The 23,609-nt window shown below is 33.0% G+C and overlaps 2 protein-coding genes across 4 annotated transcripts; both read right to left on the bottom strand.

Moving 5' to 3' along the window:
- Positions 1-3,801: 3,801 nt before the first annotated feature.
- Positions 3,802-8,660, bottom strand: LOC120090378 (Calcium-dependent lipid-binding (CaLB domain) plant phosphoribosyltransferase family protein). Of its 2 annotated transcripts, XR_016524784.1 has the most exons (4): positions 8,064-8,660; positions 7,400-7,466; positions 4,505-7,143; positions 3,802-4,235 (listed from the first exon to the last, which is right to left on the bottom strand). XR_016524784.1 is itself a non-coding variant. In XM_039048001.2 (3 exons), exon 3 carries the CDS (start codon positions 7,030-7,032, stop codon positions 4,708-4,710), a length of 2,325 nt encoding a protein of 774 aa, XP_038903929.1. In that variant the 5' UTR covers positions 7,033-7,143; positions 7,400-7,466; positions 8,064-8,660; the 3' UTR covers positions 4,287-4,707. The 2 variants fall into 2 exon arrangements, 1 of the variants encoding a protein (XP_038903929.1); XM_039048001.2 differs by lacking the exon at positions 3,802-4,235 and having other exon boundaries at positions 4,287-7,143.
- Positions 8,661-16,645: 7,985 nt separating this feature from the next.
- Positions 16,646-22,269, bottom strand: LOC120091918 (import inner membrane translocase subunit Tim17/Tim22/Tim23 family protein). Of its 2 annotated transcripts, none has more exons than XM_039050087.2 (3): positions 22,124-22,269; positions 21,207-21,575; positions 16,646-17,040 (listed from the first exon to the last, which is right to left on the bottom strand). In XM_039050087.2, the coding sequence occupies exons 2-3, from the start codon at positions 21,535-21,537 to the stop codon at positions 16,895-16,897; spliced, it is 477 nt and encodes a 158-aa protein (XP_038906015.1). In that variant the 5' UTR covers positions 21,538-21,575; positions 22,124-22,269; the 3' UTR covers positions 16,646-16,894. The 2 variants fall into 2 exon arrangements, with proteins under 2 accessions (XP_038906015.1, XP_090162845.1); XM_090306719.1 differs by having other exon boundaries at positions 21,790-22,133.
- Positions 22,270-23,609: the final 1,340 nt, after the last annotated feature.

Raw genomic sequence — 23,609 nt, 5'->3', positions numbered from 1 at the left:
CCATAATAAGCATACTTTATATCGCAGAATCGAGAGAAGGACGAGGAGTAAGGCATATTTTAGGGGTCTCAACCAATGTTATTGAAAGTTCAAGAGGTAACTCACTCTCTCTAACAAGGTCGTTGCCCTACTTCACTATGCATCAATTCAAATCGTTAGATATTGATGTTTACGTGATCTCCTTTATTTGCTTAGAACACCTATTTTTTTTTTTTTTTTCATTTAAACTTTTTACTTGTTAACTTTTCTGTAACAGACATTTGTGGGGATTGTAGGAAATGACTTTTGGGCTTAGGCGCATAGAAAATGTAAAGGAGAGTGAGAAATTTTGTCCCACATGGATAGTTTATGAATTGCCTAGAAGGTTTAAATACCAAGGCATTCTAGATGAGAATCTAAAGTGAGTTAATGATGGAAGTATAATCCTTTCATCACATGTGTGACATCATTGAATGGGTGGTTAAATTGTGCTTATGCGAAAAGGAATTAAATTTTTATCCTTTTGCATCGAGGTCGCGCCATATTTGCTTTCAGGGCCGTAGTCTTTAACATCGTAGCAACATTCGTGACATCTAATTTAACATGCATGAGGTTGAGTTCTGTGAATATGGAAGAAAAAATTTACTTCAATACGAAAGAATCTAAGAATGTATACGGACGGGAGAGAGGAACAAATATCCTCTAGTAGGAATTGGAAAATTAAACTACTTAATAAAATCTATGTTAGAATGTCTTGAATCAGTTATCTAGCACTTTGAATTAACAAATGCGATCTAGTTTAGAAAAATGCACTGTATAACCTTTCTAACTCTAAAGACACCTTTGATCTATAATCTAAAGGGTAAATATCAATTTATATCTCTAAACTTTGAGATTTGTATCAATTTAAACCCTAAACTAATAATTGTATGAATTTAAGCTCGGAATTTTGGATTTTGTATCAATTTAGACCCCAAACTAATAATATATCAATTTAAATCCTATACTTTCATAAGCATATCATTTAAACCCTGAATTTTCATAAGTACATCAATTTAAACCTTAAACTTTTATAAGTGTATCAAAATAAAACATAATGGAGGGTTTAAATTGATATACTTAGGAAAGTTAAGGGTTTAAATTGATACACCTATAAAAGTGTAGGGTTTAAATTGATACAATTATTAGTTTGGGATTTAAATTGATACAACTATCAAAGTTTAAAGTTTAAATTAATACAATTATTAGTTTGAGGTTTAAATTGATACAACCACAAAATTTGGAGTATAAAATTATATTTTCCGTAATTTAAATCATTCTTTTTAGTAATAAATTACTTTTTCTCTCTACTCGTGGACGTAACTAATGCACTATTAGTAAACCACGTAAATCTTTGTATCGATTCTCTATCGTGTACGTTTTTCTGATTATCTTTTATTTTTAAATTTTATAACAATCTCAATATCTTTAACTAATACACTATTACTTTTCAACCCTATGATGTACCTTTCCCATTCATGAATGGTTAGGTCCTCAATGCAACTTTTTTCAATAAACTGGTGACAAGCTATAAATATGTCATGAGTTTCAAAGTCATGGAATGACAATAAAGTGTGGTTTTTACTCCACTACAAAAAGGTATACCATTAATTAGTTGGATAATGGAGGGGCTTGAAAGATCCAAACACAATAATAATGGCAATATTGAGTGTTCTAAAGATTTGCCTAAACAAGATGGTTTGAATTTTTTACAACTCTCTCCAAAGTAGTCACCATAGATGAAAAGAAATTTACTGTGAAGTTTAACCATTTCAAGGAGTTAAAACAAATACAGTCATGAATAAGGGTAAAAACTCACAGATGAAAAGCAAACGGCAAGAAAATGAAAGTTACAACCAACCAAATGCTACCTCGGTCACTTTACTTTTGAGATTAATTTATTTTGGTCCATGTCTTTCTTTCAGACGAATCAGAAAGCTCATTTGGATCTCTATACTTCCAATTTTTGTTAGTTTGATCTATCTATTTTTAACAAATAACCATTTTCGTCATCTAAAATGAAACAACGGAAAATCATACCCTAGTTTGATCGTGCATGCTATTACTAACCATCGTGTAATGATGTATCTCTAATTTGAGCCAAATTGTGGAACAAACTAATGAGTTTATGTATAGTTGTTTTCGAATTTGAAGTATTTTCTGGGCTCAAAAAATCCAATAGAAGCTTTTAAACCATCTCAATAACTGAATAACATTGTACATTTTGATCACTCAAAAATTGATGTAGCAGGCAAAGATATTAGGCTAAGTTCATGTTCAAACAAGAAAAATCCATCTCTAATATTAAGAGGAAATTCTCCAAACAACAAAATGTTTTATTTCAAATAATATTCAAAAGATTTTTATTACAACCTTAAAGTGACTATTTATAGCCTTACAAGAAAATAAAACAATTAGCTAATTAAACGTTAATGGATCTAAATTTACAAATATTAACTCAAATATATTAACTATCTAACAATTCTCCTCATAAAAATTATATTCAAGGAATTTTCATTGCTTCAAAAAGTCAAGAAATTAGCTACCACTTTTCAGTCATTAATTAAAGTTGAGAATTAGACATTTTTAACTTTTAACCCTACTTGTGACAATTACTTAATTACAATCTTCTATTGTTGCTTTGCAACTACATTTGTTAGTTATAACAATCAATTTCTGTTAATTAACAAGTTAATTGTGGTGCTTTACTTGGTGGATTTTTAAACTACATTAATCCTTACTTAGTGCTGAAAGTATAATTTTTTAAACCCCAGGAGTATTTTCAATACCATAAAAGATCATATTTGTTTTAAAAATTTAACTAATAATTTAGACGTTTGTTTCTTTTCAAAAATTAAAAAAAAAAAAACAAACAAACAAACAAACACAATTTTAAAAGATTAAAACACTTTTGATAACCATTTGATTTTCTATTTTTTTAAAAAAAATTAAGCATATAAACACTATTTCTACCTTTCAATTTTTTTTCTTCTTATCTACGTTTTACCAATAATTTAAAAATCTATGCTAAATTTTGAAAACTAAAAAAGTTGCTTTAAAATTTTTCTTTTTATATAATTTGACTAAGAATTCAATCATTGTACTTAAAAAAGATACAAATCAAATGGAGAATAAATAGATTTAATTTTCAAAAATCAAAAACAAAATACAAAAATCATGTTTGATAACCATTTTGTTTTTTGTTTTTTTAAAAACAAATTAAGCCTATGGATGCTATTTTTACTTCCAAATTATTTCTTCCTTTATTATCTACTTTTTACTAATTATTTAAGAAAACCAAGCCAAATTTTGAGAACTAAAAAGAAGAAATTATTTTAAATGACAAAACTACCCACAAAAAAGTAATTTTCCAAAAATTGTTCTTATTTTTAAAATTTGATTAAGAATCCATCCATTATACGTAAACACGTTACAAAACATCGTAAGAAATGTAGTTGAAATATGCTTAAATTTCAAAAATAGAAACAAAAACTAATGCCCCATTTGATAACTAAATTTGACTAAAAATTTAACCATTATACTTAAAAAAAGATGAAATAGGTTTAATTTTCAAAAACAAAAAATCAAAAACCAAATTATTACCCAATAAAGCTTATATGGTTATCAAAAAGAGCGAAAAGATTACAGAATAAAACCTAAATGATTATTTAATAGCGTCTTTAACATTCTAAATGTTTAAAAATCAAAAAATCAAAATGGAATAAACTTGGAGAGTGAAAATTAAAATAGTACTTAAACTTTAGATAAAATACAAGGGTGCACTATATAAAAGTGACCATAGAAATTGAAATGGATATAAAAACGAGATTGAAATTATTAGCGTCGATTGACAGAATCCAGAAAACAGGAATTTTTGGCTAATAATTTAAGAAAAAGCAAAGACCCAAAACCAAACAGATAAGGAACAAAGAAAGAGAACCGACAGACAATTTTGGTTTTAGCACAAAGACCAGTCCATACAGCCTCGTGTCTCGCATGAACTTGTCTTTCCCTTTACATTAATCTATACGATAAAAGCCATATCACTGTCACTAAATTCCACACCATCAATCAACAGCCTCATATACTTTCAAAACAGAAAACAGAACACACAAATTCCAAATCCCATTCTCGACATAGTAATAGCAACAATTTCATATCCATGGTCAGCTCGACCCGCCATCTGACAGCCACGGTCGCTGGATACGATCGCTTCCCTGTTCGATCGGAGGGGCAAGTTAGTTTTTGGGCGAAACTAAGACGATGAATGAGTTAACAGTAATATATGAACATGGGAAAAGAGTTTTTGACACAAGGGTCTGTTCTGTTCAGGGAAGGGAAGATATCTCTATTTTATAACATGATTCACAGAGGGAAGGAAGAAAAAAATAAAATGAAATGAAATGAAAAACCCCACATGCCACTGCATTGGCTTTGTTAAGAAGGAAAAAAAAGGGTAAAAAAGGAAGGAAAAGAAAGGTCATACGCATCACATAAAAGAACAAAAAATCAGCCACTCAAGATGCAAGAAGCAAACAAGACTGCTTTTGCTTTCTTTCTTCCCTGTCTTCATTATCTAACTGAAAAGACAAATGCAGAAAAAACTGCAATACTGTGGCGATGTCGTCATCGTCGTCGGTCAGTCCAAGAGAATCGGAGGGGGAGACGCAGACATTGGTCAGGCTCTCATCACAACATACAATCAGTCCTTGCAGGCAGCCTCCTGAAGAAATTCAGTGGCACAGAAGGAAGCTTATGGCGGAATCTGGGGTGTCTCAAAACATAAAATCCGGTGAGCAGGGCCACAACTTGGAATGGTGTGACATATAAGACAATGGCAGCAACAAGACAGAACAGAACAAACAAGGCAGTGGCTCTTGGGTCTCTCCAGCTAAGCAAGGACTGCAACCTCTCTCCTTGAGTCGCCAAATCGCCCACAACAGTCTGAATCCTCCCAGCAATGCTTCTAAGTCGGTCATACCTCATCCTCACTATGTCACCAGGCCTGGACGTCGGGAATGTGTCGAATTCTTCGTCGAGTTCATCAGGGTGTGCAGAGTCTGCATGTGACAGACGAGTGTCCATGTGTGGCGGATGCCTCGGCCTCCACCGGTAGTACCAAACTCCAATCAAGAAGAGGTAGAGGAAAATGGTAGGAAGGATAAGCTCTGGGTACATGACGAGTATTATGAACAGGATGTGTATCAGTACAGTGGTAATGGGGTTTTTCCAGTTGCAAATCTGATCAAACCATTTTCCTACTGCTATTAATCCACTTAAAACTCCCATAATCCTGAAGAAATTTGCTTTGCTTCTTCGCATGCTCCACATGTGGGAACCGACATCCAGCATATATTCGACTACTTCCTTCCTCAATGGTGGCTCGGCCCGGGAAAGCCTCATTGACACAATCAGAGTCGCCTGATGCCTTAAGCTATCAAGCTGGCTGACCGTCAAAGGATGAATATAATGCATTTTGGGAAGCAGGGGATGTGTGTACATGTGCATCATGTTCAGCAAGGAAGAGCAAGTGAACCTCACAGCCAAGTGTATCTCACCCATCTTCTTCACTCCATTTGGGTGCAAAACCAGAAGAGGATATGAATGTGTGTAGACTCGATCTGTTTCGAGAGTTGAAAGACGTATCCTCACCTTCCCAATCCGTGAATCTTTTGTCCCTCCACCTTTATCTCCACCGAGCAAATGACAATTATCAAAAACACCAATCGTAACCACCGTGCATGGATCGAAAACTTCCCAAGTGTACTGCTCATTCCACTTGGGTGTGAAGCTATCAATGATCGTCCTAGTTCGAACCCACTTCTGCCCGTATTTCGCCACACAATATGCATCCGTTGTCCCACGCCCATCTATAGTCTTCATGGGCATCAATCCCTGAGCATTGAGGATACCTAATTCCAACACCCCAATGCTCTGCTTCCACAGTACTTTGGCAGTAGGACGAAGATCACTGCTGTAGTGTGTCGATTCGTCCAGAACATGATAACCACCTTCCAAACAGATCCTCATATGAATTCTGCTAGCAAACTTGATTTCTTTTTTCTTTTCTCCTTCAAGGACGATGTGCTTCTCCAGATTGTACCATTTGCTGTTCACAGGTTTATGGTCCAATCTCCGGTCCACATATTGTAAAGGAATCGCACATCTACCAAGGGTTTCATCCTTATTTGGAGCAACTCGGTCCTCAACACTCAAAATCAAGGGTTCCTCAAATGGTTCTGCAGCTACAAACATCAAATCCTCATTCCACATTGGATTGATTGTCCTGTTCTGAGAAATCCTTGTTCTCAAAGCTTGATTTCCCAGGATAGCCTTAACAAAAACTTCAGGGTATCGACCCTTATCAGTAGGCTGTAAGTCCTGAGCTTCGATAACATTAACCCTTAAATACCAGAGCTTAGGTGAAAGATACACCTTCGATCGAATATTTGCTAGACCATCAGTTCCACTGACAGTTGCAGCATCTGAATGCCATGCTTCAGGAAATGCTTCGTCAGCTTGAGTGCCCATCCAAACAGCCAACATCAGCTCTCCTTTCAGTTTATCGCCTTTCTTGTCCTCCAGTCTATACCATTGAGGAGCCAATGGACTGTCGGGCGGAACACGTTTTGGAATCTCATTCATGTCGAACAGAACACGACCCATGAAATCATCCTTAACAAAATCTTTATCCTTCACAGTAACCTCAAGCACTGAAGACTGAATCCGGTCTTTTGAGAAGGCAAAAACCTGGTTCCACTCAGGATTTGACTTCTTCTCAAAATGTCGAGTTGTACCCTTGTAGTTCCCAAGCTTCACTTCCACATAAGGGTCACAGCTACCAGTAACATCCTTTCCAGGCAATTCTTTCGCTTTGACAACACGGACGTAGAGATACTGCATTTGCTCAACGAGATCATACGTGCTCGTGAGCTTATCTCCGGTGACCTTCCCCCCACCAAGATGGGGATTGGTCTCCTTCAATAGAAAGTCTTCTGGTGGTGGCCTCTGCATCTTCTTGGTGATAAAGAAACAAGTCCAAAATAATTAGTAGGCGAAGACGGTCAGATTTCTTCACAGAAGCTGAAGCTGAATCCAAATTTATGTCAAACAGTTCTCAGAAGCCTATAAAATAGGGAAGAACATAATAAATTAAAACAGAATCAGCTAGCCGTTGATCACCTCAAAATATGAGAATTTTAAACCAAAGTTTCTTAAAAGACTCAAAATATTAGCAGTTCCAAACATAGTCATGCTGCTTCGAACTCGCAAAATTAAACAACACAAAAGTAGCTAAGATATCCCAAACTATTTTGAATACCACCAATGCAAATGGAATGAGAAAAGACATAGATCTTAGAACTTTATAAAATAATATTACCTCAAAAGTAGTACAAAGAAATCCAAACAGTTCCTGTCGGACGGTTTCAGATCTAAATGCCAGAACCCTGAACATTCAAGACAGAGAAATCCACAAGTTTAAACCAAAAGAAGAAAAACGAAAAACAATCAGAAACAGAGAGAGGAAGGGGCTTTCATCTAAAAACACCACAAAGATGCAAAAACGCAAAAGAGAAATGCCGGTTAAAGATGAAGAATACTACGTTATCATCCACAAGAAAGGACAAAAACAAATACACAGCCATGAAAGTAGCGGTGAGTTCGTCATTTTGTGGAAACAAAACAGACCTTCGTGTATAATGCTAATTACGCCACACCCAAAACAACCATTTGGGTTTCGAGAACTTTCTATACACCAATCAGTGTTTAGTTTCAAAACCACAAAAACCCAGAACACAATTTCATGCCCCATTCAAAAAAATTTCCAAAGAAACAGAGTCAGAGAAAACAGGGCATTAAAGCCACTAACAACAACAACAAAATAAATCATATCCCCAACACAAAACCCAAAAGCAAAAAAGAACAAACCCGATTAAGCCACACAAACACACACACACAGAACGGGGGGGAAAATCCAATCGAAGCAAGCATTTCACACGAAAATCAAAACGATAATGCAAACCCATTTGAGATTGAGAGAGTACCTAAAATGGGGTGAAGGCGATTGATGAGAGCGATTACAAGAGGGAAAAAGAATGATCGGCAACAGAAACCCAGTTGAGGAAAAGAAAAATGGTGAAGTTGCAAAAAGATAAGGAAGAGAATGGTAGGGGGGGTGAGGATAAGGAGGGAAAACGAGGAAAAAAGGAACGAGGGGAGAGGGAAAGCAAGGGAAAGGAAAGGAAAGGAAAGGAAAGAGGAGTTTGCAGAGCAGAAGTGCTTTTGCTTTTTGCAGAATTGCTTTATGGGTTGGGATCTGATGAATCTGCGAGAAATATACAGAAATGGTTAGAAGGGGGGTGTGGTGTGGAGTAGAGTATTTAGTATGGAAGGTGGAGGGGCCCAAAAGAAGCGTGTGAAGGACCACCATGGGAGCTCACAGGTGCCATGGATTTCTCTGTGCCTTTGGCCTAATAAATATATATACACACACATATAGTATAATGGAGAATCAACAACCCTTCTTTCTTTCTTCTTTTCTTCTTCTTTTCTTCTTCTTCTTCTTCTTCTTCTTCTTCTTCTTCTCTAATGCTTTTCTTTTCTTCTCTCTCCCTCTCACTTCTGGACAAACAATGTTAATGGAATAGAACTTTGGATTAGATATGACAATACGAGTCTAGAAGGATCTTCTCCTCTTCAAAAATGACCAAACTCAAATTCTAATGAAAAATGATTCTTTTAAAATGAATTTCAAAGTTTAAACACTAAATCTATAATTAAATCGTTTTTTTTTATAGATATGTAGTCGTTTAAATTGGTATTATTTTAGAATCTTTTACTTCAATAAAAGATAATAGATAGAATCGCGAGTATATTTCTAAATTGGTTTATAAGTCGACTAGGTATTGATGATTATTAATTTTGAATTTCAATATTTTCAATTTTACCTACTTTAATTCATCTATGTACATTTTTTTTAGTTTAACAATATGTGAAAGTAGGAAATTTAAACATCTACCTTCTAAATTTAACACAAATGAGACGTTTAGAGCAATGAGTTAGTTATTATAATCCTAAGTTATTATAGTTGGGTTATGATAGTTTGCGTTTGGGGTGTAGATTATTTTAGCTTGGATTATAATAGTATGTGGTTGAGGTGTTTACTATTTTAGTTTGGGAATGAAATAGTAAACACTGTAACAAATAATAAAAAAAATGATGAATGTAAAATAGTAAAACTATAGTAAATAGTAAATACCTTAGCAAATAAGTGTTTTGAAATAGTTTTTACTATAGCAAGAAGTGATTATTATATTTTGATGATAACCCTTGTCCCAAACGTCCCAAAAGGTTTATTTTAATTTTCTTCCCTTTTAATTTTTCATTCATATATGTTACATGTGAAATCCTAATATAGATTCTATACATACTAAGAACTCTTTAATACATATGTTTGACAATATTTCAAACAATTTATTGATTCTTGTTTTTAGTTAATATATTGTGATAAAAATAAATAAGTTCATTGAAACGTTCACCTTTAAAGAAATAGAGACAAAGCTAAAAGTAGTGGATTGAAATATGATTTAAGCCTATAAAATAAAAAAGAGATAATATTTAGGTCTAAGTGTTAGCATATTAATTTGGTAAGAGGGGTTGTATCAACCTTCATTTAAATAGAGATGTCTAGAAAAAAAAAAGTTTGATTGAGAAATTGCATTTTTGGCATAAAGTATACGAAGAAAAGAGTTACGTGCATGCTCTCAATTGAATACGAGATATTTTTACAAATTCTCTTCAATACATTTAATAGTTCAAATTTTTACAAATAATTTCTTATCGAATGAATTATAGAATTGTTAACCTAAATTAATAATAAAGTAAGCTCAACTCAATTCAAGAACGTCTTTAAAATATATTAAAAATGACATAGAGAGAATCAATATTTTGAAAGGTTAGATACTATGCCAATATATATTTGTTGCACAATTCATACTAGAATAAGATATAATAAAATAAAAGAAAAATAGAAGGTTGAGAATGAGAGATCATTTACTGTATTTTTTGGCTCAAAATTAATTAATCAAATTAGTATGTCAACTTGAACATAACACAATTAGTTGTTAACATGTGCATACCTCTCAACAAGAGATTGAAGTTTAAATTTTGCATTCCTATTCATCTAAAAAAAATTAAATTAAATTAAAAAAAGCATTTAGAAAATTCTAAAATGTATTTAAGTGGCTAACTCAAGGATTTGGATAGTTGACCACAAATTTATTGTGGAATTTTTTACATGTTAGCCCAAAAGATAAGACTGAAAATGGTACTTTTCAAGGTAGATAGATAACTTCAATATTTATTGTGGATTTTGTTGCCAAACATATACTAAGATGTTTTTACATAAATGGCCAACCATTTTTACCTACTAAACGTACATTTATATGAGTAGATATGTAAATATATAGACATATGTAGGTAAATTTTGTCATGAGAGTGAATGATCCTAGAAGTAACTTTCCAATATTTTTAATGTATTATTTTTGTCTTCCCTTTTCTAAAAGACTTTTTCTTTTTTTTTTTTTTTTTTTTTTTTTTTGCACATCCAATATTTTACCCAAAAAACGGAGTAAGAGCAAGGGATGGAAGAAAAAAGGTTTTAAAAGAAAATTTCAAGAAAAGTAGTGATCAAAAGCATCAGTAGGCCAAAAAATTTTACCTTTCTAGAGAGAATCATATGTAAAAATTCTAGTTTAATCTACCATAGAGACAGCTCCAAGTAATTAACACTCTTTTTATGTATATGGTTAATTTATCGTGAAAATAAAATAAAATAATGTATTATCAATAATTATGGAGGATTATTTCTTCATTAGATGTGAACAATATGGATGTTAAAAGATGCATGAAACTACTCTATAAAGTTGATTAGTTACAACTTATAAACAAGGATTAAAATATTGATATCGTTAAATATTTTTATAAGTCACGAAATTTGTAAAATCTATTTATGTTAATAATTAAATTATTTTGACTCCAAAATTAAGTAACGAATATTATTATTAACAATCATATTAATATTGGACAAGAGAGATGACATTCTTATATTTTACGAGCATTTAAAGATGTTGAAGATATCAATGGATATTCAACATTGATATCAAACCTTTCGATTTACGAATATATCGACATGTTCAAGGATTTTTTCATCCTTATTTATTAACTAAAATTAAAATTAGGTCTCTTAGGTATGATATAAGAGTAATTAGAAACCAATACTATTCTAGGGTAAACTAACCAAGCAAGTCAAGTTGCATGGATAAATTGCATAAACTCAATGACTTTATATTATAGAAGGATAAAATGGCAAAAAAAGGAAAAAGAAAAAAGAAACATATATTATATGGCAGAAGAAAAAGTAGTGGGGTGGCATCCAAAGCATCAGAACCAAGCACAACTCCATATATATAACACATATTCCATTGAAAGAGAGATGGCTCTCTTTTTTGAAACACAACAAAATGTAAAGAATAAAGCTTTGGTTAGATATAGTGCTTTTGAAGAAACCCAATTATTCCTTTGGCCAAGAAAAAAGAAGAAGAATCCCATGGTAGAGGTGATATTAGGGTTTATGTATATTGGTTCATATATATCTATATGTATGTATATATACATTCCTTAGAAGAGAAGTTACCCTTTTGATTTCAAGATTTTGACACTTTGGAAGGAAAAAGGAAGGGATTTTATATGTTTTTATGGTTTTTAGGTCAAAGAATTATGGTTAAATTGTCAAATTTGTTCATATGGGTTTGAAAACTATGTTTGGTAATTATGTTGTTAGCTAGAGTATTTTAAACAATATTTAATCTATCTTGTGTTGTGGCTGTCAAACTTTTGTGTGATGTTCTTTCTTTAAATTATAGATCTTATTTGCGAATAGATTATGTAATACTATGTTATGTTTATTGTAGTATAATCTTTGTTTAGGCTACCATGGAATTAGGGGTATTCAAAAAATCTGATGATCCGAAAAAATCGATCAACCTAACCATGTGGTTTGGGTTAGGTTATAACTGGGTTGGGTTGGGTTCAAATAAATGAAAATTTTATGGATTGACTTGGTTCATGAGTTTACCTAATATAATCCAAACCAACATGAACCAACCCGAATTTATTATTAACTTTAAATATATATATATATAGATAGATAGATAGATAGATAGATAGATTTTAATTTTATTTAATTTCAATATTTTTTGAATAATTTATTTTTCAACAACTCTTAAGAGTAATTTCTTTGCACTTTAGAAAGAAAATTTTCACTATATAAATTGAAGTTGAGTTGTTATTCTTAATTTAATATATGAAAATAATTAAATTGGATTTTTATATATTTACGTTTTGCTTTTTTTTAGAACAAAATTTTAAATAAATTATCCGATTAATCCAAACCAACTCAATCCAAATATTTCATGCTTGAGTTGGGTTGGGTTCATTTTTTTTATAAAAATGATTTGGGTCGAAGAATTTACAAACCGATGAACACCCCTAAATGAAATGTAAACCAAACTATCGAAAGTTAAAGTTGGCTTAAAAAGATGTAGTATGGGGACTTGTATATATATAAATATAAATAAGATCTAGTCAACATCATTGGAATTAACTTCACACAAATGAAAATCTTTGTTAGTTTTGGGCATAAAAGTAATAAAGTCTAACAAAACAAAACTTTGGCACCCTAACATGGATGTTGTCAACATCCAAATTTTGCCAAACACAATTTTTATATTGCCTTAATGTAAGCAATGGAAAAAGTGTTAGATTCAATAGAGTTCAAATTCAAGACATAAATTAATGCGAGACTAAATAGATAGAAATATATCTGTTTGAATTCTTCTTTCAGTTCAACTATATTTGGAGGATTTGAATCTCTATCCTCTTAAAACGAAGGTAAATAAATAAATCGGTTGTGTTATATTCTTAGTGTAATTCTCGATTTGGATGGTTCTTAATTTTTTTTTTTTTTTATTATTACCTTTAACTTTACTCTCAATATATCCAATTCTACCAAAATAAAATTGCCAAAAATGTTAACAAAAAATTTATTGCATCCCTACATTATTGTTTCATTAACCTACTTAATTAAAGTTGTGGACTTCGTTTGACGACAATGACGACCAAATAAAAAACCAATTACCAACTTAGTAGAAAAGTTTGTTTATTTTTTATGGCATGTCACATCACACACGTCTTAGTATATTATTAAAACAATAATATTATGACACTTGTGCTCTCTATTAAACCCTTTTTTTATATATAATGATTTAATTAAATTTGGGTTAAACTACAAGTTTTATCCTTAAATTTTCACGATAGCTTCTAGAAGGTTCTTGAACGTTCTATAGTATTTTCTAAAATATCTTTGAAACTTAGAAAAAGATTGTTAAGTACTTAAATATTCATATTTTTGTTTATAGATCTTTAATTTATTAACATTTTTAAAAAATTGGAACCCCCATGCACAATAGCTAAACAAAAGTTCAATTGTTCAATTGTGCTTATAGCTAACTTTATTATTAAAAAAAAAAACATTTGAAATAACAATGCCCCTTTTCTCTGTCACTTAATCATCCAAGATAGCACTTTTCTTCATTTTTTTTTTAATAGATCACCTTTTAAAGTACTAATTATTTAAGTTGTAATTGAGTTTATCCTTTAAGAAAGATACCCCTATGAATAAAGGATTATTAATTATTCAATATTCACTAATTATTATCCTTAAATTGGCCTTTTTATATACCTATTGGATGGCTTTGTAAGTTAATAAGATATGTCTCCAAATCAACAACCATATTATATTTGTTCAATAAAGAAATAAAAGCAGCTACCAAAAAATGGTACAACAAAATGTTTCATTTATAAATGTAGGATTGAACTACCTAAAAATACCTAGTGTACTTGTATCCACATAACCATTTGACCATAAAGATATCTCTTTTAGCATCACTTTACTTTTCAAATCTCATGTAACCCTACATAAAAAAATATATATATTCATAAATAAAGATTTGCACTAAAATCTAATCACCACATGCTATTTCTAATTCTAAATATTAAAGTTGTAAAGCTAATACATAGGGATAAATTAATTTTTTTTTAATCAATACTTTAATATTCTTTTTCTCACCTTCCGTTTGGGTTTTAGAAACAATCTAAAAAAAAAAACACTAAGGGATCGTTTGACCCACCACTTATTAAGTTGGTGTAAATAACCTAACTTCAATACTAAACAGCACTGAACTTGCATATTTATCGAGTAACTTCATCTTTCTATTTTTAAATTTTTTTTTATATTTATCAAGGAACTTCTTGTTCCTCTTTATTTCTACTTTTCGCATTTACCAAGTAACTTCATATTACTTTCTTAATCTACTTTACACAATTATCGAAAAATTCAATCTTTATTACTTTATATGGATGTTCAAAAAATCCGATAACCTGAAAAAAGCGATCAACCCAACCCAATTCGTGCCGTTTAGGGTTGGGTTATCAACTCATTTGGGCTGGATTGGGTTCAAATAAATGAAAATGTTATGGGTTGGGTTGGTTCATGGGTTTACCTAATATAACCCAAACCAACCCAAATTTATTATTAACTTTAAAATATATTTTTTTATTACATATAACACAACTATTTATACATATATTGATTTTAATTTTATCTAATTCTAATATTTTTTTTAATAATTTATTTTTCAACAACTCTTAAAATAGTTTCTTTGCACTTTAGAAAAGAAAATTTTCACTATATAAATTGAAATTGAGTTGTTAATCTTAATTCAATGTATGAAAATAATTAAATAAGTTTTTTACATATTTACATGTGCTTTTTAGAACAAAATTTTAAACAAATGACCCGATTAATCGGAACCAACCCAACCCAAATATTTCATGGTTGGGTTGAGTTGGGTTCATTTTTTAATAAGGGTTATTTTGGTTGAAGAAATTTACAACCCGAAGAATTGGATTGGGTCTAAAAAGTCTTTCAATCAAATCCATGAACATCCCTACTACTTTACACTCCAAATACAAACTTACTAACTCCAATATATTAACCCACCCTAGATTTGTTAACTCTACTTAGTGGACCAAATGCCTCCTAAGTGAATATCACAGTATTAATTTGAAAGAAAAAAACATTACCCAACTTTGAATATAGGACTTCTTACTCTAATATACCACAAAGTGTAAGCTTATGTGAGTTTAATCTTATTATCAAGTACATTTATTGATTAAAGTAAGAGAGATATGTGCCTTTTTTAGCACAAGATGAGTGATATTTCATGTAAGCCTTCTTTTTACACGTCCTCCAATTTCTCTATGAAAGTTATAGAATTTGGTTTCTTTGTTTCTTTAGAGATATATGGACCACAACTTCATATTCTCTCTCTTTTTGTGTTTTATCTTTAGAGAGATGCTAGCAAGGAAAAACTATTTCCATCATTTTTTTTTTCACTTTTTACCACTTATCCTTTTTAGGGTTATAACAAACTTTTAATCTGTTGTGTTAAGCTAGGCAGGGAAGAGAGAGAGTAATATTAAATGCTTAAGTAATGTGACAACTAAAGTTTCAATGCCTTTAGCATTAGAGAGCAACATAAGTATGAGATTGATGGACTTTGGAGCTATATTTGCAACCTAAGGGTGAAATATGATTTAAATGCAAACAGTTCTGGAAGTTTATTGATTCTGTGGAACTCACTAAGAGGTTGTTGCTCATTTGACAGTATCCTTCTAGTGGCTCAAACTAAGATTTTTCTATTTTGAGTCACAGATAGATTTTTGCATCCTCTGAAATTTATTTGAAGTTCGAAACCATTAGTCCTTATTGATGGTATGTTAACTTTCCTACCTTTAAAGACTCATTTTGGGATTTTCTTTTAGTCTTCGAAGTAGTAATTTTGTTACTCATGATTTAGCTTAAAACCACCTTCCATAGTTGGATGCTACTATATCTTGTGTGTCTTGTAACATGTCGTCTCTTTAGTTATGACTTTGTTCTATTTGTCTCTTAAAAGAAAATAAAAGTATGGTTTAAATTCATGCAATACAATGAAAGATTGAACAAGGTTCTTCAGGAAACAATAATACAAAATATATATATATATATATATATATATTACCCCAAAGAGAAAAAAAAGAAGAAGAAGAAAACATAGACAGGACTACACTGACACAAGGTGCACGTATTAGCATAGGCCAACGAAAAGTCGTTTTGTTGCAGCCTTCTTCAATTCTTTCTTTACCTAAAGTTATTGACTCTACTCCCTTGACTAATTAGAATAGCCTTTTTTTTTTATGCTTCATTTCTTCTACTCTAAAGGATAAAATAACCATAGATATTTCAGCCCTTCCTTTTAGCTACATTGTTGACCTTAAAACTTAAAAGCAACCCATATTATATCACCAAACAGAAGATGTTGACAAAACAAATGGTGAGGTGACAATAATATTTGGCCATATGCTAACTTCATAGGTAGCCAGGTAGGACTTAAATTGAGATTAAAATATTTTTTTTTTTTAAAAAAAAAAGCCCTGAAAAGGAAAAACAGAGTACCATTGACAATTTCTCCCAACCACTTTGATATTCATATCCCAAATTGCTAGTAAAAAGCTTCCAACTTATATCAATGGTGGTAAGCCCAAAACTAACCAAAAACAAGTCAAACAAATTGACAGTACCTTTTATTCATACAACCATCTCCCTGTTAAGCTCACTCAAAGAGAAACTGAGAGTATAATTACATCTCTGGAAAACCAAAAGAGAAAGCCAACCAATTTCTTCTCTTCCAATATGCTGCAAAGTTTACTAATGCTACTCAATGTGGGATCTTTTCTTGGTGGTGTAGGGATAGTACTCCTTGCCATTGTCAATTCTTGTGGTCTGACCACCAACATCAATTACTGCAGAAGTAACTGCCAAAGCAGCTCCAGCAGATATGGCTGTTGAAATGCTTTTTCCTGAAACAAAACAACAGCAACATTTAACCTAACCACTTTTCAGAGTAAGTTAACTTATTAGAGACATGAAAAAAACAGATTATAGCCACATCCTAAAGAAATGGATCAGAAAGATGAGAATGCCACTTCACTTTACAACCATGTGTTGATAGGGATTATTGTGATAAGTACAAGTATATAACAAACAAACTGTATCCATATTGGGCAATTCCACCTCTTCGGAGAAATTTACAGTGTGGATACGAATTTCATTCATTCAGCTACGCCAGGATTAGGTCGGGATTATCACAGAGTGATGTGAGGTCCAGCTAAACTTATGGCTCTCCCCTGCCTAAGGGGTTGTTGCTAATGTGCAGACTAATTATTAGTGTCTTTAAGGCTCCAGTTGGTAGAAGCTTTGATACACACATGAGAGGGGATCCTTTAGGGAGGTGCACACTAGGATGGAGGTTGTCTATTAATAAAGTAGTGTCCTATCTCTCACTCTTTGGAACACGAGGGTCCTGGCTTCATGAATATAGCTAAGTGAAACGATTCATTCTTAACGATATGCATTTCGTGGCTCCTTTAGAAAACAATGCACTATGGCAAAAAAAATGCTGCTAGCAAGAATGGGAAGGATAAGTAGGTGTATCACCAGGTATAGAGATGTCCTGCAGTCTTTGGTTCCATATTTAGGTGGGAGACGTGGAATGACATCTGGATACGACTATTCTCCCCCTTTTTTCCTAGGCTTCTACGACTGCTAGAGATCACTTTATGCGAAAACTGATTTGATTCATCGAAAAAGTGTCGTACCCATTTGCGATAAAAGTTCATTTTTCAATCTCAAATAGCCCTAACCCACCACAATCGATAGGAAAAGACATCACATTACAGTTTACAAGATGGCTAAGCTTCCTATCTGAATTACCATCCCCATAAAAATTCCTTTAACTTTCTTTCCAAAACTTACCACCACTTCCCTAAGCATAGGAAAACATGACATGAAATTATAGGTAGGTAGGTAAGGTGGCAAGAACTGCTTGACAAAGAGAATCTCACCCATTAGAAAGGTAAAGCTTCCATTTTTCCTTCCAGAGCTTCCAAAACTCTAGCCTTATGGATTTATTGCCCAAGGGAATCCCCGAGTAAGAGACTGACAAGGTACATGCTTGCACCCCAGTCTCTTCGCAGAATTCCTCACTTCAGCAAAGAAATATTATAGACCACAACCTGAGGTCTTTCGCATTTATTTTTTGATTCGCATAAATATAAAAAATTCAAGTACCTTGAATAAATGATCTAATATTTTCCTATCATCTTTGCATAGAAGTACTGATAAATTGAATTTGTGAAACTGCTCCTTCTTCCCAAGAAAAAAATATTCAAGAAGACCCCGTGAATACTATGTTCAATCAACCTACTCAACACATTTCCAACCAAGACAAATGGAAAATGAGAAAGAGCATCTCCTTGTTTTGAATCTAGCCCTCAACCACCCTCTTGATCCTCCGTTTAAATAATAAATTAATTAAATTAAATTAAATTAAACAAAAAAAAATTATATATATATAAAGTTGTATTCCATAAGTGGGAGCTAGTGTTTGCTATCACACGATCCAAGAATTTGTTTCTAGTCCACTTTATCCATCTCATCCCAAGCCTTTTCTTTTAAACGCCATTAGCAAAACTTCCCAATCGACTAGACTTAAGAATCCATCCCCACTTTTTCCAATTTATATAATCCTACATTTTTTCATTCTGAACAAGAATATAATCATTTATCTGCAGTCCTTTCGTATAAGCATTCGGACTTGCTGACATTTTGTAAGCAACAGACAGTTTAATCTCTTAGCCAAGACCTTAAAGCAACGACTTGGTAGATAGCTTGGTTAGTCCTTCCCTTTTTCAGCGCTTTGCTCTTAATAAGACCAAAAAAAATGAGGTGACTCTCCCAAAAAGTCTTGGAATATCTTCAATATATCATTTACTACCCTCAATTCAAATAGGATGCCAATTAAAACCTCAAGAATGAGTATTCCTTTTTATAAGAAACCTGGAAACATGCATTAGAAAGACATCCTAGGGGCCAAGGAGAAATTCCCCTCCCAAAGCAGCTATTTACAAAACATCTTCCAATCTTGAAGGATCATGCAAGGGGGGTACAAAAGAATTAGCTATAACTGTGACAACACCAACAAGCGGTGAGCTGGACAAAGTTCCAAACAATAAAGATATCATTAGACTTATCGTCAAACATTCTTTCAATATGTTCCTGCCAAATACCCCACATAATCACACAAGACCCAACCTCCAAAATACCTTAGCCTTTCCTTTCAAACACCATCCACCAAGAACCTCCGGAACCCATAATCAACTTGGGTAAGCTAAGCAAATAGAGAGGTCAAAAACTTTAAACAAAAGGAACCGGCACTGTCTTGCAAAAGAACAATGGAGGAATAGGTGAGCAAGAGTTTCCACTTCCCATGAACATTCGAGATTGAAAAATCTCGAGAATGAACAGTACTTCATTATTCTTGTCGTAGTGCTCGCTGAAAATATGCAAAATCTCTTCTTGAATGCTGTTATCTTCAAAATTTAGACACCCAACATTATTTCCTATCCTGCAACATTATTTTCACAGAAATAGAAAAGGCTTCTTGAAAATTTTCCATCGTATTTACCTTCACCTTATCTTCATTTCAAAGAGTGAGAATACCATCTGATCTTAAAAATTCCAGTTCATCCAAACCTCTATGAATAAAGCTCCAAAATGTTTCTACAATTTTCTTGACTACTTATGCTTGCTTTGCTATCTAAATTTTTAATTCAGTCCCTTATGTTTCAACAATTTTCAGTTTAGTCCCGGACTATTAGTGATAATTTAAATTCGTTGATGATAAACTTACATAACATAATACTCAATAATTTAACAAAAAAACTAAGGGGTAGTAGATCATCTAAGAAAATAAACCTTTTATTTCCTCCAAATTTCTAATAAAAACAAACAAACAAACAAAACAAAACAAAAAAGCAAGATAAAAGGGTGGCAAACCAGAGGCCAAACTAAAGGTGGAAAGGAAATCAGACATAAACAGATTTCTGAGAAGAAAAAATAACCAGGAAAAAACAAAGAAAATTGAGAAAAGGGTGGAAGGAAGAAGACACAATAGCTCTCTCTCCCTCTCCTCTCCACGTTTTTTTTTTTTTTTTTTTTTTTTTTTGGTTTTCCTCCTCTTTCCTCGTGTCTTCATGTCACACACCCACATCACTTACATTCGAGGGAAAGAGGACAAGTAAGAGGTTTCATTTTGACAATGCAACATCATTAGAGCAAGGACTTTTTGGTCATTTTCTATATTTCTGTTGCAAATGGTATGGTAGTTAGATGTCAATATAGATGTAAAGGGGGCTGCAGTAAGTAGATATTATCTTTGCACTGGAATGAAACGTTAGTTGGGAGGGTTCAAAGCCTTTTAAAGTCTTGAGAGTAACGGTATCAGTTTCACACAGTTATGCCATAGTGCTACTTCCATTTGCTTAGTTTGTAACCATGTCAGTATTGAACTGCAGAATAGCAGTGGTCTTTCACAATTTGTGTATTCTTTCCTATAAGAAACAAGGAATATATCGACAGCAACAAAGTCATATAAAAAGGGAGATGAGATATCCCCACTAGACCAAAGGGTTTATAGAAAAGACTCCTAATTAGCCAAAATATGCACAAAATCATAATCAGGATTAGAAAGAGAACACCAAAAGGATGCAAAAATCACAGTTGAAAAGACTCCTAATTAGCTGAGCTTAAGAAACATATTTTCAATCCCCCTACAGTGCACCATTCATAAAAAGGTGGAGTAAGAAAACCAAAAAGGTTAGATGGAACACGACAATGAGTGAATCAGATGACAAATGGTGTTAAGTTTTTGGAATTAGTATTTATAAACTCAAACATGCATCAATTTGAGGTTGCATTTATCACCCATCCACAGGTGTAAATATGCCACATAAACTGCAGTTAGACAAAAAATCTCTCCACATTCATAAATTAAAACTTCATCCCATCCTCCAGGAGATGAAAGCAGAGAAAGAAGAAACAACACTTCGAAAACAACTTCACATTTGCTAATGAAAGAATTCAAACTGCAACTGCATCTAGATCTAGGAAGAGTAGAAAGTCGAACCTTTATATCCAAGAACAGATGCTCCAGCTGCAAACCCACCAACAGCTCCATTAATGAAGTCTCTCTTCATTCTATAATTCTGCACAAGCTGCTCAACGCCAATGTATACCCCTCCAATAGCAGCAAATGTCATTCCATAGTTTCCCATCATTTTCAATGTCCTCACAAGCCCAGGCAGAGCAACATTCCTCTCAACACGGGGCACATCATACCAAGTGGCAGCAATTGTCCCAAAAATTGTCCCAGCAACAAATCCTGTAGTTGCACCTTTAATCGTTTTCATTAATGACGTATCATCATCCTCCAAGTACCTACGCTCTGAAGCATCCATGAGTTGTTTTTCCCTTCAAGTTTACGTGATGACCAAAGCTGCAGAAAGAAAAGAAACAAAGACTCAGACCTAAACGTTTCAAACTATCCCATAATAAAATCATTTACATTAACAGTAAATTAATTCGTTATCTCAGCAGAAAAAAGAAAAAATGGACAAAAAAACCACGGAGAATTTCTAATATCCTGTGAAATACAAGCAGCTAGATGCAAATATGCTAATGAAACAGCAAAAAGAGTCGAGCAATCTAACATCGTCAATTCGAACCAGTAACCCGCTAGATAACGAACAATTCGAAAATTAAACCAAATGAATAAGTTCAGATCAAGCCGGAAGCCCCAAACGATATCCGCTACAACTGCAGATAAATATTCAATTTCTCTATTCCCTCATCAAGAGAAACATGAAAATGAACTTCAGCGATAAAATGGGAGGCAGATCAAAGCAAACCCAGAGGGGTAAAACCTAGACGAAATGCGTTAACAATTACATCGAATGCGATAATCGTAGGTCGAAAAGTATTGCAAATTAGTAAATCGATGAACAGTAGAACAAGAAGGATTGGATTGAAGAGAGAAACACATACCCCTTTCGATGATGAAGCTCGCTGGAAAGAGGAGACTGAAGTTCTTAAACCGGCTCGAGAAGAAGAGCTTCTCTTCAACTCGTCTTACTCAATCTGACGCCGTTACAACCCCATTCCCAGATGGATTCGTAATTACTATACTACCCCCGTCCATGTATATGGCAAAGTTAAAATACAAGGTTAATCTCTGTCAATTGTCAAATACCCCGAAAAATTTCACAAAAAAACTTAAAAACCAACTATAGATGACATCTTTCTAAAAACTTGTCTATGTTTGACCTTCTTGTCATGTGAAATACTATTTTTACCTCCACTTTTAATACAACTCAGGTGGCACTTAAATAGGTGGCAAACTAAAACTAAGGGATCGTTCACATTTCTCTCATACTTTTATTTTTTGCTCTCAGTTTTCTCTCAACTCTCCTTTGCCTTCAATGTCATCTTCGAACAGTTCTTCACTGCTTATCGGTCACTTTCTACACATTTTTCACCAGCGTTCTCGTGATTTGAAAGGTATCTTACTCGTTTCCTTCAATGCATGTTGATTTTTTCGTTCAGCCATATCAAAATGGTTAGTTTAACGAAATTGATTACCCAACGTAGGTTAAACAATCGTCCAACTTAGGTTAAGAGATCTCCAACTTAGGTTAAACAATCGCCCAACTTAGGCCAATCAATCGCTCAACTTAGGTTAAACAATCGTTTGGGATTTGGTAAGCTATCATTTAGGTTTTAGTAAGCGATCGTTTAGGTTTTATTGCACGATATTCTATTTATTATTGCAAATGTATATGTTTGTTATAGTTTACTAAGATGGCTCCCTACTGAGAAATATTTCTCTGCTACCTTCTCTTGCATGGTCTACAAAATGAATAACCTGATTAAGAAGAAACTTACCACAGAGCATATGTTTATGTTTAGGAAAACCTATTTTGGTCCACTGTTGGACGTGGACCTTGTGTTTAATGAGCAACTATTCCACCATTTTGTGTTAAGGGAGGTTAGTGATGAGAACCCGAATATATAAGTTTCAACATACTGGGAAAGAATGTTACATTCACCTAAGATGATTTTAATCTGATAACTGGGTTGCGACCGACCGAGGAAACAATTGAAAGAGATATAAGTGGTGAGAGACTACGACATCTACTGTTTGAACCAAAGGACCCAAATGAGAAGAAGGAAAAACTTTGTAAGGATGTTGAGACTGCTTTTGAAAAATATAGATTTACAAACGATGAATATGTCATAAAGGTTGCATTGGCATTGTAAATAGAATTTGTGATGATGGGAAAACACAAGAAAACACAATTCCATGATAAGATATTTGGGATCGTCGATGACACCAAAGTCTTTAGACATTATGACAGGTCGATTGTCTTATTCCAACATTTGTTGAATAACATGAAGTGCATTTTACGCGGGAAGAAAGAGTCACACGATATAAAAAAAGCAGCAAATCCCAAACACGTCACATACTACTGTA

This window comes from Benincasa hispida, chromosome 11, assembly GCF_027475165.1.
Source record: "Benincasa hispida cultivar pf3 chromosome 11, pf3_genome.v1.1, whole genome shotgun sequence".
NCBI lineage: Eukaryota > Viridiplantae > Streptophyta > Magnoliopsida > Cucurbitales > Cucurbitaceae > Benincasa > Benincasa hispida.
The sequence above is the reverse complement of the archived record's forward strand: the minus strand, read 5'-3'. Positions and strand labels throughout refer to the sequence as shown.

Excerpts from the sequence above, each read along its gene's own strand:
- LOC120090378 (XM_039048001.2), bottom strand. The coding sequence starts at position 7,032 with ATGCAGAGGCCACCACCAGAAGACTTTCTATTGAAGGAGACCAATCCC.
- LOC120091918 (XM_039050087.2), bottom strand. The coding sequence starts at position 21,537 with ATGGATGCTTCAGAGCGTAGGTACTTGGAGGATGATGATACGTCATTA. Across the intron at positions 17,041-21,206 it reads ATCTGTTCTTGGATATAAAG|GAAAAAGCATTTCAACAGCC; the intron begins GTTCGACTTTCT and ends GTTTTGTTTCAG.